The following is a 13,703-nucleotide window of genomic DNA, read 5'->3' on the forward strand; positions in this document are numbered from 1 at the left end:
TTATAATATTATTTAGATCCAAGTCAAATTTATTCGTATAGTGAAATTCACAATATGCATTGTTTCAGAGCAGCTCCAGAGGAAAATATTGCTTTAATATGATATCCAAGTTATTAGAACACAGTGTTATTTTTTCAGTACTTTGTTTCCATATTTCAACCCAATCTTTTTTATTCTTCTGTCAAATAATGCATATACTTCAGCTTCCTTCCTGTTTAATATTCATTTGCATCATTGGAGGGCATTTACTCTGTGCAGCTGTGTTCCAGATGTGCGTCATTATGTCTGCAGCAGCTGCTGACACGCAAATTACTGGAGAAAGAATGTGCTACAGATTTATTCAGTTTTTTTAAGTGTGTAAATATGAGTTAATCAGTCGCCCTCCACATGTTCTCCCTCTCTCTCTCTCGGTCTCTCTATCCTGCTGTCTCCCTGTTCTCCAGGTAATCTAGGCACTAAAATAGAGCTCATAATTTCAGAATAAGACAGACTTAAACAGCCTCTGACAGCCATTTCCAGCATCTTTTCCCAAGATGCTTTGCTTCACAAATAAATGGCCTCTATCTGACATTTACTGCCATTTACTCGCCTGTATGAAATGTGAATGGGTCGATCTCTCTTCGTGAACCAGTGACAACCACAGCAAGAAGTAAACCTTGTTTTGGAAACCAAAGACAGGAAATAGGACTCTTTCAGAGCCCGACAGACAGTCCGTATATTTAACCTAGTTTAACGAGTCTGCTCCCAGAACAAAAATATGTTATTTCCAGATATTTCGACACATATTACAGTGCTACATAGGAAATGTGGCATCTTCGTAAATGCAATCAAATAAATGTGTTTTTGTCTGTGTATTTGTTTGTAGGCAATACAGAATTATTATCTCTTGTAAATCAAGAGCATTGTCGTCTTTTATGACCACACTACAGTGCCGTAAGATGTTTTTCTTCTTGTCTTCTTGTTTCTAGGTCACTGTCTCATTGGTTGTTGCTATTCCAGCTATTAGGAGGTAGGAATATCATAAAGCGTTTGATACTTCCTGCTGACATGGAAATCTCTTTCTCTCCATGAGTTAAGTCCTCCTTTTCCCCTTCCTCTCTAACTCCTCCACCTCTGTGACGTCTGAAACGTGAGCTGTAATTTCATCCGTGAGTTTGAGCAAATCTCAGGGATGAGGAGCAACTCCTGTGACTTTTGTTTTCTTTTTCTCTGAGTTAAAGTTAAAGAGTCATATTACCATTCAAAGGTTTGCGGTCAGTAAGATTTTTTAGTTAAATAATTAATACTTTTTTAAAAAGTACTTTTAGACATTAATAATTTTATTCAGCAAGGATGCATTAAATTGACCAAAAGTGACGTTAAAGACATTTATATTGTTACAAAAGATTTCTATTTCAGATAAATCAGTTCTATTCCTTAAAGAATCCTTACATTATAATACATATATATATATATATATATATATATATATATATATATATATATATATATATATATATATATATATATATACTGCGTTTATGAACCACTTGCAGAATCTGTGAAAATGTGAATAATTTTAACTAAATAAGAGGGATTATACAAAATGCATGCCATTTTTTATTCAGTACTGTCCTGAATAAGTTATTTTACATAAATGATGTTTACATAAATTCCACAAGACAAAAAAATGAATTTATAAATATGACCCAATTCAAAAGTTTTTACGAACCCGTGATTCTTAATACTGTGTGTGGTTACCTGGATGATCTACGACAGTTTTTATGTTTTGTGATGGTTGTTCATGAGTCTCTTGTTTGTCCTGAGCAGTTAAACTGAGCTCTGTTCTTCAGAAAAATCCTCCTGGTCCCAAAAATTCTTCAGTTTTCAAGCATCTTTTGTGTATTTGAACCCTTTCCAGCAGTGACTGTATGATTTTAAGATCCGTCTTTTCACATTAAGGACAATTGAGGGACTCAAATATAACTATTAAAAAATGTTCAAACATTCACTGATGCTCCAGAAGGAAACACGATGCATTAAGAGCCGAGGGGTGAAAACTTTTTTGAATTCGAAGATTAAGGTAAATTGTACTTAATTTGTCTTCTGGCAAACATTTAAGTGTCTTCTGTTGCTTCCGAAGGGCAGAACTAATAATAAAAAAAAAGGTGTTTAAACAAAATAAGAAATATTTCGACATCTTTATCCTGTTCAAAAGTTTTCACCCCCTGGCTCTTAATGCATCGTGTTTTCTTCTGGAGCATCAGTGAATGTTTGAACATTTTTGAATAGTTGTGTTTGAGTCCCTCAATTGTCCTCAGTGTGGAAAGCTGGATCTCAAAATCATACAGTCACCTCTGGAAAGGGTTCAAATATACAAAAGATGCTGAAAAATGAAGATTTTTCAGGACCAGGAGGATGTTTTGAAGAATATTGGACAGTTTAACTGTTCAGGACAAACAAGGAGCTCATGAACAACCACAAAACAAAAAAAGTCGTGGATCATCCAGGTAACCACACATTAAGAATCAAGGCTTCACAAACTTTTGAGCGGGTTGTTTTTATAAATTCAGCTATTTTTTTTGTCTCGTGGACTTTATGTAAACATTTTTTATGTAAAATTTCTTACCCAGGACAGTACTAAAAAAAAACAAAAAAAAAACATGCATATTGTTTTGCCCTCTTATTTTGTTATTTTTTTTTCACATTTTCACAGATTCTGATGATATTTTTCCTCGAAGGTCAATGTTCAATGTTTTTAGTGCCAAATCCAGTCATAGTTTTCCACACTCTCTCTCTGTCTGACCTTTACAATTGAACAGACTGTTATTTGTGACTGCACCTTCAAGATGTCTATGTCTTTTACGTGCAAAATGAGTAATAGAGCCTTGTTGCACTGATTAAAAAAGTAGATTAGGTAGGTAAATATAGTACATTGTTAATTATAAAAGTAAATTAGTAAAAAAGGTTAATTCAAAGTTGACTTTAAGGACAGCTTCAGCCATGTGATGCTGCCTTGGACACATTCAAGAGTAAAATGCCTCACAACCATGACTCCCTTCTCCTTCAAAGGGCAAAAATTCAGTCTACAAAATTGTACCTTTAGGGGTACAACAGCTTGTCACTGGGGCAGTAACCTTAAAAGGGCAACTTTGTACCTTATCTACACCTAAAATGTGTATGTTAATACCTTAATACGTACCCTTAAAGTACTGCTATGAACTTTTACAGGTAAACATTTTACAATTTTACAGTGTAGCGGGTTCACAAACAGGGTAGAGCTGAAAATATTAGTTTTTTTGTACCTCAAACTTTGTAACTTGCTTATTACCTTGTGGAGTTGCTGAACATTGATAAATACAAAAACGATCTGCTTGTCAGTGTACAGTGTGTACATCGGCAACAATAAAACACCTAAATGTGTGGGTCTTTTTTGTTTGTTTTGTTTCAAAAGTTTTAGTTATCTGTAAGTTGTATATAAAGCAATATCTTCATGAACAGCATCGTGTCTCTTTTTAAACCCAAATACATTGTGAATTATTCAGGCGACAACATCTACCAGGAAAAGACAATACCAAAACAATCCCATTGATTCAGTGTTTTTAAACGCAATCCTACTGTAATTGAATTATTACAAACATTTCTGGCTGCCTTACTGGCTTTTAAAAAGCTAAATTTGCTCTTTTAATAATGAATAAGTCTGTCTTAGATAAATATTTTAATGATCTTAATAAATTATCAGGCTTATCAAAGAGCCACAGAATGCTCAAGTGTCCCAAAATGTCTGTTCATCCCTGTTTCTCAGATGATGAAGGTGAGGAAAGATAGTAGAAGTAAGTGGGAGAAAAATAGCAAGAGTACATCAGGTTAGAAAGAAAGAAGGATGAGAGAATAGAAGTATAAAGTAATTGGGGAGTTGAGCTGATGGAAATGGAGGGATCAGGAGAGAGAGATGAGCTCATTTGGCGGCGAGAAAGAGGGAGGAGTTTGATTACAGAGACATTTTCCACCCTCTCTCTCTCTCTCCATCTATCCATCCATCTCACACACGCATACTCTGCCAAGGGAGCTGAACAGACGTATCTGGGAAAACAAACATGAGGGATTATATGCCACAGAAACACACACGCACAAACACAAATCAAAACAAACAAACCGAAAAGAGTTTTCCTGATGGAGAAGGAACAGGAAATGGATGCAGAAATTATGCACAATGTAGAAAGACTGAAATATAAATGCAAAGCTGCCAAGGACAACAGGTGGATAGACGCATAGCATCCTTGATTCATAGTTAAAGAGTTTGAAAGTCTCAAATGATCAATATCACACTCATATGATCAGCTTTTCTTTCTCTTTGCACCATTTTTCTTTTATTTTAGTCCTGTAAAATAACACCAACAGCCCCCTCCCCCCTTTCCGCCCTCTCTCCTTCTGGACCCGGAGTCAAAAGTAATTTATACTGACTGACAGCTCCTGACAAACAGAGTGAGAGAGAAAGACAGAGAGAAAAACAAAAAGGGGGGAGAGAAGGGAAGACGGGGAGGCTTGGTGGAGGTGCTGAGATGAAGTATCGGTGTTTGGTCAAAATAAGAGATTAGGAATATATGAGAGAGGGCTGACTAAATTCTGATTGGATGAGTCATGTTGAAAGCAGTGTTGCTATTGGGAACTAAAACAATTGAAATAAAGCTGAAATAAAATATAGATATTAGATGAAAAACTTAAAAAAAAAAGCTTAAATAAAAAATATTAATGTCGCCTTGGAAACAAGCAGAAATTAATTAAGTTCAAGTATTAAAATGACTAAAACTAAACTGAAATTAAATGACAACTGAAAATATAAAAAGCTAATTCAAAATATTAATAAATTCCACATAAATAACACTGGTTAAAACTTTATGTACACCCATCTGTGACTGCACATCTTGGAAAATTCTGTTCTCATTTTGCAAGGGAATGCAAAGTTGTAATTTGCGAGAGAACACAAAAGCACTAACAAATAATTTCTCCTCCATCTCATATTTTTTTCCTTCATCATGTCCCATTAGGGGCTCTGTAGTAAAGAGCTTTCACGCACGTCGTTCAAAATAAAAGTCTCGCATCAAAAGAAAACATAGACTTACGTTTGTTGTTGTTGTTTCTTCTTTTGTTCTCTTTTTTCTGCACACTCCCGTTGAGACCCAACAATTGAGAATCACTGGTTTAAATGATAAATGAAGTTTAAATGAAGTTTGAGGCATTTAGTTACATTAGCATCTAGCTGCAGTCCGTAACTTTTTTTTGTTCAAAATGATTCAAAATCATTTTTTGAGCAAGTACATAACCAGCCAGTGTTCAAAACTATCTCCTTACCTTAGCCTGATTCACAACGGTAAGCTTGTAATAATGTTTTATAATTCAGATGGTACTGGTGGTTAAATTTGAGCATGCAGCCATTCGTCTTTGTGTCATTACGTCACGTCTGTTTACATGAGGAAGAGTCCCAACTAGTAGGCTGTATGACATGTTGATCAGAACAAAAGTGGCAGATTTGTTACTTACTTGTTCAGATGACATTTTCCAGTGAAAATCCTTATTTTGCACAACCCACATAGATGATTGCAGGTTTCGAACAGAGATGGCGACAAAGAGGCAAAACTTACGGACTGCAACTTTAAACAATAATAAAAATTCTTGTTTGGATTATTAGTAAGATCATGTTTTTTTAATTATCTTGTGCCATTGTTTTATAAAAGTTGTGCATTACAGTGATTTTACCACAGTTAACATTGCTCCACATCATGCCTAATGAAACCGTGGTAAAATCACAATAACAGTACACTGAAAAATATTTGGTTCTTCAACCAATTTTCACTCAGAAATTGCTAGTAAATTTAACAAACAATTACAAAGAAACAAAAAGTAATACGTTGAAGTAAATATGAAATTTTGAAGTAGGAACAATTTAAAAGTATTTTCTTGTAAAACACACTCCAATAATCTTTAAAAGTTTTTTTTTGCATTGTAATGCACTGCCCCTCATGGCTTATATGCTAAATGCCAGTAAACCCTCTTGCATGGAAGATCACAGACCTGCAGTATTCAGATCCTGGAGGAGATGAACCGAACAGACAGATAAACACAAAACAAATGAGTACATAGGTTTATCCAAGGCCACTTGCCTCCATTTAGAAGAGAAATGGTATGATCAGGCGGGAGAGAGAGAGAGTATCTGAAATGATTAAAGATAAGTTACCCCCGCCCTGAGCGCTCATTGCCCCTTACTTCTCCCACAAGACCTCTGGACTCATCCGATCCTTCCCTGTGGTGCTGAGAGCCGTTGCTGCATCACAGCAATAATTCAAAAACACAGACCTGGAGACTCATTTTGAGTACAAAGATACTATGGGAACAGGAAGAAACACAGGGAAACAAATGCAATGGGTTCAGTTCACAGAGAACACCTTGAATGCACCGTAAAAGTGATTGACTGTAAATGTGGATATGTAAGTGATCAAAAGCAGTAAGACTGGATTGCGTGAGATGAGTCTCCGTGGCCAGTTGAAGGCTAAGCTTCCCCCACCCCAGTCTCTATTGGCCCCGGCCCGTTTTCTGAAACATCAGTGCTGTAGATCAGCCTGTTTAAATGAGTTAGAAATATTTAACAGCAATCAAAGCCCACAGAGCCACCGGCAACCAAAACACTCAACAAAAACATTATCATATATGCAGATTATTCTCCCTCTGTTCCTCTTGTTCTTTTCTTGACCTCGTTTATTTCCTTGTCTCTGCTGTTTTTTATTCAACTCTCAGTGGGTGAATCTCACGAAAGCGGTCAGGAAAGTATTGTTGTAACCTTTACGATTTGGTGGAGAAATGGGCTTTTTTATAAAACTCGGCAGCCTATACAGTAGAAAAGGTGATTTTTTTTGTATTTTTATTTTTTATTTTTTTGTGCTACCTGACTAGATAAAATGGAAAAAAGGCTGTTGTTCCCTTTTGCCAAATAGGTAGGAAAACTTCAACACCATTAAAGTACTGGGCATGCTGCCATTCAAGGCCAGTCTGCTATGGATACACTTGACCAGAGTCAAATTCTGCCTTGCTTTAATAGGAAATACTTTTTAGCAAACTTTTAGTCATAATGGAGTCGACTTGTATTGTTCCTGGGAATTCAAAGTGGGAATGGATCCAGTGAAGGATCCACAGTGTTGTAGGTAGTGGCTACAGCCTGCAAAGAAATGTAAATATGTAGAGAACACCACAACAGGAAATCTGAAAAACCTCCATGTTTGTAGTCAACATTTCAAACTGAATGACCATGAACACAGTGTTTTTGGCCAAACAGAGGGGAAAAATGAAAGAAACTGCTGTTCTGTCAGTTTCACCCAATGCAAAATGCTGTCGCATACAGGTAAAGAAAGATGCTGCCTTTTTACCAAAATGTTGTTAAAGAGAAGACAGTACAATTTTCAGTAATAAACCTACCCTTACAGTTACTGTTCGCTTGAAGTACACATGAAATCAAAATTGACCTTATTTATTTTGTTAGCTCAAATTGCTAGTTTTGTGGTAAACAATTCATCCGTGCAAGTCAATCCACACAAAAAAATTTTTTGGCTTTGTAATATTTAATCAAAATCTGAAAATGCTCCTCCCCTCTGCAACGGTGCCCCTTCTCTAATGACATCAGTTTGACGGCTTGGGTTGAAATCGCTTAAACCACTCCCCTCCAACCGTTAGTCTGCTATGAGCGAGAGATGGAGAGGAGGAACACTAAAGTAAAACCCTGCCCTCTAATTCAATATTACATTTCACTTGGAAATACGTCACAGCACTGGACAAAAGTCGTTTACAACTTCCGGTTCACGCGGACTTTAATAACCCTTTGCCGATCTGACTGTCCATGGGCGGAAATTCAAAAATTCAGAAGTATAGCCCTGGAGCTGTCAAAATTCTGCTGGATGATGTTATTTGCATCATCCAGCAAATTTTTGCTGAGAAATAAACGTGAATTTCTCGGTCCAGGTAACAAGGAGAATGAATAAACCCCACTTCCCCAACTGCAGTTGCAACACAGGCTCACTGGAAATACTGAGAATGTAATGGTGTAAAAATGTGCTATCATGTTCTGCATTGTTTTCTTTTGAATCTGTATTTGATATTCGAGATATGAGGTAAAAAGAACATTATTTCTTTCAATTAAAATAAATCTCTTTTCTTAGTCCATATTTAATTTCATGACAATTAAGCATATAGTAACATTACATGTTAGTAAACTATAATGCAAAAAATCGCTGAGTACATCATGGTGGTATTTGTAACAAAATTTTAAATTTTTCTGAATTTTTAAAAATGTGTTGGCTGATTCTATAGACTAGAATCATGATTCTATAATTCTATTTTTAATACCCATATTTTATTAAATGGGTCTGTTATCTGTGCACTTACTGTACTATTCTGCTTGGAAAAATCCAAAGTGTTGAACAGGATGATTTTAATTATTGTATTTCGCAACAAATATCAGGAGGAATGCATTTAGTAGTCATGAAAACTGTCACAATGAATCTTATACAGTATGTGTGGTGGTGCCCCAAACATGATTTTTTAAATAAATAAATAAATTTTTCTCAAACTACTACAGCAAAGTTGAGTTGAGTGATTTCGACCACACACATTCAGTACCTGCACTAATACATGTAGCAATTCTATAAATTGCTTTGAATAAATGTCTGCAATTTGGAAATTATTTATTCATTGTTTTTTAGATTAAAATATTCTACATTAGATTCACACATATTTTTGCTTTTACAAGAAAAATAAGACCCATCGTTCCTTTAAACCTTTAAATTTATTCTCTCTTCAGTCCATATTTCTCGCTCCTCTCTTCCATCATTCCTTCCTCTCCATGATCCCTCTGTTCCGTTAATCTCCTGCTGCTTCCTGCCCATCATCTCAGCCAAACCCCAAAAGAGTGCTGCACACATGCCACACATTCACACTTACACACACACAGATCTGTGACCTGCTGTCTTAGTAAACACTGCTGCAGTCATCTGTTGAACCACAAGATTTTGAGAGAGAGAGACAGACAGACAGAAAAAGAAGCAATGGATAATTAACGCCAAGGGCATAGAATTTATAGGGACTCATGTTCCTAATTTCCAGTGACTACTGAATTTTCCCTAGAAATTTCGACCAAATTTATATAATGATTGGTGTTTTAATTTTGGCCGCATCTGAAATGATTCATACAATTGACATTACCTGAGTTAAATTGGCATGAAACAGAAGTTGTAATAATATGTTCTCCACAATGATTAAGAAGCCCCTTAAACACAAAAGTCACCATGATATCAAAATTCATATTATTTTATGGAATATTGCAGTATTTATTATAAATGATTTATCTGTGCACATCATTATTTCTTTAAAAATTCATGTTTACTGATAATTTTGACGCAAAGTAACTTCCCCTCTCTCTTCCCCGATGATGTGTGTACTGCGTGAGGGCGGGGCGTCCTGTCACTCACATGACATCACAGCAATACCAAACCACAACCATCCAACCGATTCCCGATTGACAAAATCAAGTCCCGCCCTACATTTTTAATTGTTCGGGGAGCTATTACACTTAGATAAACATCACAATAGGGAAGAAAGGACTATCACAACTTCCGTTTCATGGTGACTTTAAAGGCTTTATTTGACATGAAATTGTGGTCATAAACACAAAAAAGGTTGGCCTGAACTGCTTTTATGTCCCCATTCATGTTAAAATCAAACCTACGCACTTGACTGACGCACTAAAAAAAAAAAAAAAGAAAAGAAAAAACGGAAAGCAGGTTGCGGAGACAGTGAGAGCAGGTAAACATATGGCAAAGAGGAGGCAGGAACAGACAGAAACAGGGGGAAATGACAGGAATATTTTTGAACAGTGAGAACAAAACATGGGACAAAGGAGGGAGAAGGTGTCAATGACAGAGAAAAAAAAAAAAAGAAGGGTGGGGGGGGCGAGTGAGCAAACGAGATACGCTCATTCGCTCACGAGACAAACTGAGTGAGAGAGAGAGAGAGAGAGGGAGGGAGAGGGAGAGCGCAAGCCACTATCATTCGTTCCTGACTCCACACGGGAACACACCATCCCTGGAACACGGAATCAGGCAGGCTGGGAACGGAGAAACAGGAATGCACTGGGACGAAAAAACTGAGGAGAATAAAGATTACCTGCCATCTGTTGGTCTGCCTCACTCATCTGTCATCCACTGTCACTTTTTCTTTTTCTGAGGAGAACTTCTTCAGAGCCTCCAGTGAAAACACATACATATAGAGATATATCTATAACAATCCTATACATATATCAATATACAGTATGCCTGTTTTCATAAACAGCGTATGGGTAAGCCGATGGATTCAGATTCTACGCTTCAGAAGCATTTCCTCCGTTGTAGGAAGCTGATCTGTTGCATTCTGAGACGTGTGCATCTGCACCGTGCGTTTTGCCTCATCCACATGGAGAAAGACAGACACAGAGAGAGAGCTTAGAGCAGGTGCTTTGGAAGCTGGATTAGGTGTGCTGTTGAGACTTTTAGTGTGTGTGTGTGATCGTTTTGTGTTTTGTGTGGGGTTTCTAAGTGAAGAAACCGAGGAGCTGTAATGCTGAGACCCTCTTTTTCATTCTCTCTCTCTGTGTGTGTGTGTGTGTGTGGTAGATTCAGAAGGACAGCAAAGGAAATAGAGCTGCAAAATGATAGAAAAAACTAAGAAGAGGCCCCAAAGAAGCCACACAAACCCAGAGGAAAATGTGTCGATGTTGCTCAGAGGTTGCTCTTTTATAGCTCAGGAGACTTCTCGCTGTTTGTTTGAGTAGCAACTTTGTCACAGATGTTTCTGATAAAATTTCTTTGAAGAAATAAAAGTTAAACGTAATGCGAGTAGTGTAGATTTTGATTACGAATGAGTTTGAAATTGCAGACTTTGGTGTCTTGGTGGAAACAGAGCACAGTTTGAGACAATGTTGCCATCTCTGTTGAAACTCTCCTCAGGAGAAGCATCTGAGTCCTCCATTTAATGGAGACTGTGGCCTAGGAGAAAGAATGGAGATGTTAAAAGAGATCTCATTTGTGATTTCTCTTTGGGGACTGCAAGTATGTTTGTGAGCGAGAGAGAAGCAGAGAGAGAATATCTGATCAAAAGTGCCCAATGTGAGATACAGCTGCATGTTCACAGAGTTCTGCAGATCAGATCAGCCCTGTTATTTTGAGATCAAATGTGTTTTTTAAATTTATATTTACATATTTAGACCTATAACTATATATTCTGATTAACATTTACCTTTTTTACACTTAGTATAAGGTGAAATATATTTGGGACGGAATATATTTGTATATATGTTCAGAATTATAACATCATATTAGGAGAAATCTTTAATATTTTTCTCCTTTTTTTCCAACTAGAGTCTAAAAACTAAAACTAGAGTGTATGACAATATGTTTGGTGTTTTGTCACAGGGGACAGAACTGAGCAGAAGGAAGACACCTTGATTGTGAAAACAAAAGCATCAGGAGGACTAAAGATCAACAGATATTCCTTTGAGGGAACAGAACGGTGGAAAACACAGAATGACTTGTAGATTACCTACGAACTGTAGCGTGAGGCATCTCTTCCTCGCTGGCATCATGCAATGTTCGGTAGGACAAAGATCACGGATAAGGCTTGATTCCAACGCCGTGATTCCTTCAGGCTTCTGAATTGGAATTCTACCAAGTGCTGTTTTTTTTTCTCTCGGGCCACGAAACAGTTTTTCTCAAGGTGAGATCCTTGAATCTGGAGTCTCTCCAAAAGGGAGGAATCTTGCTCGCTCTCGCTCTCTCCCTGTAGTGATGACAACAGCGAGCATGTTGTGTGCTGAAGTGGAGTGGAAAGCTCTCCGTCTTGTTCACTGATGAGGGCTGCTTTCCCTGTATCAGCTTGCCGTTCTCTTAGGAGCCGGACAACAAGTCAGCAATAAACCTGCTCTAAACTTGGAGACATAACTCTTTGCTCAGCAAACTTGCTTTTTTGGTTCACATTAACTACACTTCCACTAACTTAATTGTCCCCAGTGGCGCTGTTGCATTTTTGGATACGCATTGTGGGATTACTAAAGAGGACCATGGCTGCCTCACACCTGTTTTTGAATGTGTTAACTGCTATTTTGCTGTTGAGCTACGTTTCTTACGGTCAAAAAGCCAACACTGCCAGCACAGGTGTGCAAGCCACCAATCGGACGGCTTCTCCGTCGGGTGCTCCGGAGGTCACTCTTGCGACCCCGGGGTCAGACGCAGATGAGATCCCGTCAGTCGGGAGCCGTTGTTGGGGTTACTACGACGTGATGGGGCAATGGGATCCTCCGTTTAACTGTAACGCGGGAATCTACCTGTTCTGCTGCGGCTCCTGCTTCTATCGATTTTGCTGCCAGTTCAAGGTCCACAGCCTGGACCAGACGTCTTGTTCCAACTACGACACGCCGGTGTGGGCCAACACTGGCAAGCCGGCAGCTCCGGTGACGGATGTCCAGGAGGAACCGGATCGAGACCGCACTCACATGATCGTGTACATAATATGTGGAGTGGTGGCCATCATGGTGCTGGTTGGGATCTTCACCAAACTGGGCCTGGAAAAAAGTCAAGGAGGACAGACGGACATGACAAACTCCAGGTGAGTGGGTGTAAGGATGACTTCATAGCTCAGAGGTTGTTCGTTAATGAAGTTCTCTGATATGTCTCATTTAAGTATCAACTTTGCATTAGATGTTGCATCTGAAATTACTTAAAATGTTGACATGCAGTCAAAATACAGAGCTGTAAAAATCAAACATTTTGATCTTGGTGCACTGAAATCTCTGACTTTCTATTGTAGACTTTTGTAGACAAATCTGAACACAGTTTGAGGTGTCTTCTGAAACTGAAGAGGAAGCACGTGTGAGGTTGTTTTTCTCAGTGGAAAAATCTGAGAAGGAGATTCAGGCAAAATCTCCATGCGTTCTCTATGTAATCTAATTGCAGATGAGCTGTGTACATAGGAGAACCATTTTGAGTTTCATAAAGAACTTTTGGTAGCACTTTATTTTAGGGTCTTTCAACAAGTTGCTTATTAGCATGCATATTAATAGAACATTGGCTATTTATGAGTACTTATTAAGCACATATTAATGCCTTATTCTGCATAACCTTATTCTACACTCTTAATCCTACCCAATACCTAAACTTAACAACTTCCTTAATAACTATTAATAAGCAGTAAATTAGGAGTTTATTGAGGAAAAAATTTTAGTTAATAGTTTATAAGTGTTGCTTATACTAAAGTGTTACCAGACTATTGATCATCTTAACTCTAAAAAGTAAAGGTTCTTTACTTTCATTCATGAAGAACCACTGAGCAACAGTTTGTGTTGGCACATAGGAGCTTATTGAGATATTTCTTTGGTATCACTGTGAAAAACCCCATTTGGAGTGTTGGTCTTTAGAAAACTCTCTATATACTAATACTCAAGGCAATACGCCAATCTAAAAAACATGTAATGTAACATCAAGAAATTTTTTTAACCTCAAAGAACCATAAAGCCAGTTCAATATATAGTTTTCAGAACCTTATATTATTCTTGATAAGACAAGAGATCTTTCTTGAATATTAAGATTCTGCAAAGAACCAAGGAATAACCACAGAGAGGACCAAACATCTGAGACCACTAGTGAAAAAGCTTC

General features: G+C 37.5%; 1 protein-coding gene across 1 annotated transcript in view; it reads left to right on the forward strand.

Moving 5' to 3' along the window:
* The first annotated feature begins 12,112 nt into the window (after positions 1-12,112).
* Positions 12,113-13,703, forward strand: part of LOC137010397 (protein shisa-8) — an 86,326-nt gene continuing 84,735 nt past the window's right edge. Inside the window, exon 1 of the mRNA XM_067372556.1 lies at positions 12,113-12,657. Within this exon, the coding sequence (XP_067228657.1) occupies positions 12,113-12,657 (545 nt within the window). The remainder of the gene's footprint in view (positions 12,658-13,703) is intronic.

The sequence above is a fragment of the Chanodichthys erythropterus genome, chromosome 3, assembly GCF_024489055.1.
Source record: "Chanodichthys erythropterus isolate Z2021 chromosome 3, ASM2448905v1, whole genome shotgun sequence".
NCBI classification, from domain to species: Eukaryota; Metazoa; Chordata; class Actinopteri; order Cypriniformes; family Xenocyprididae; genus Chanodichthys; species Chanodichthys erythropterus.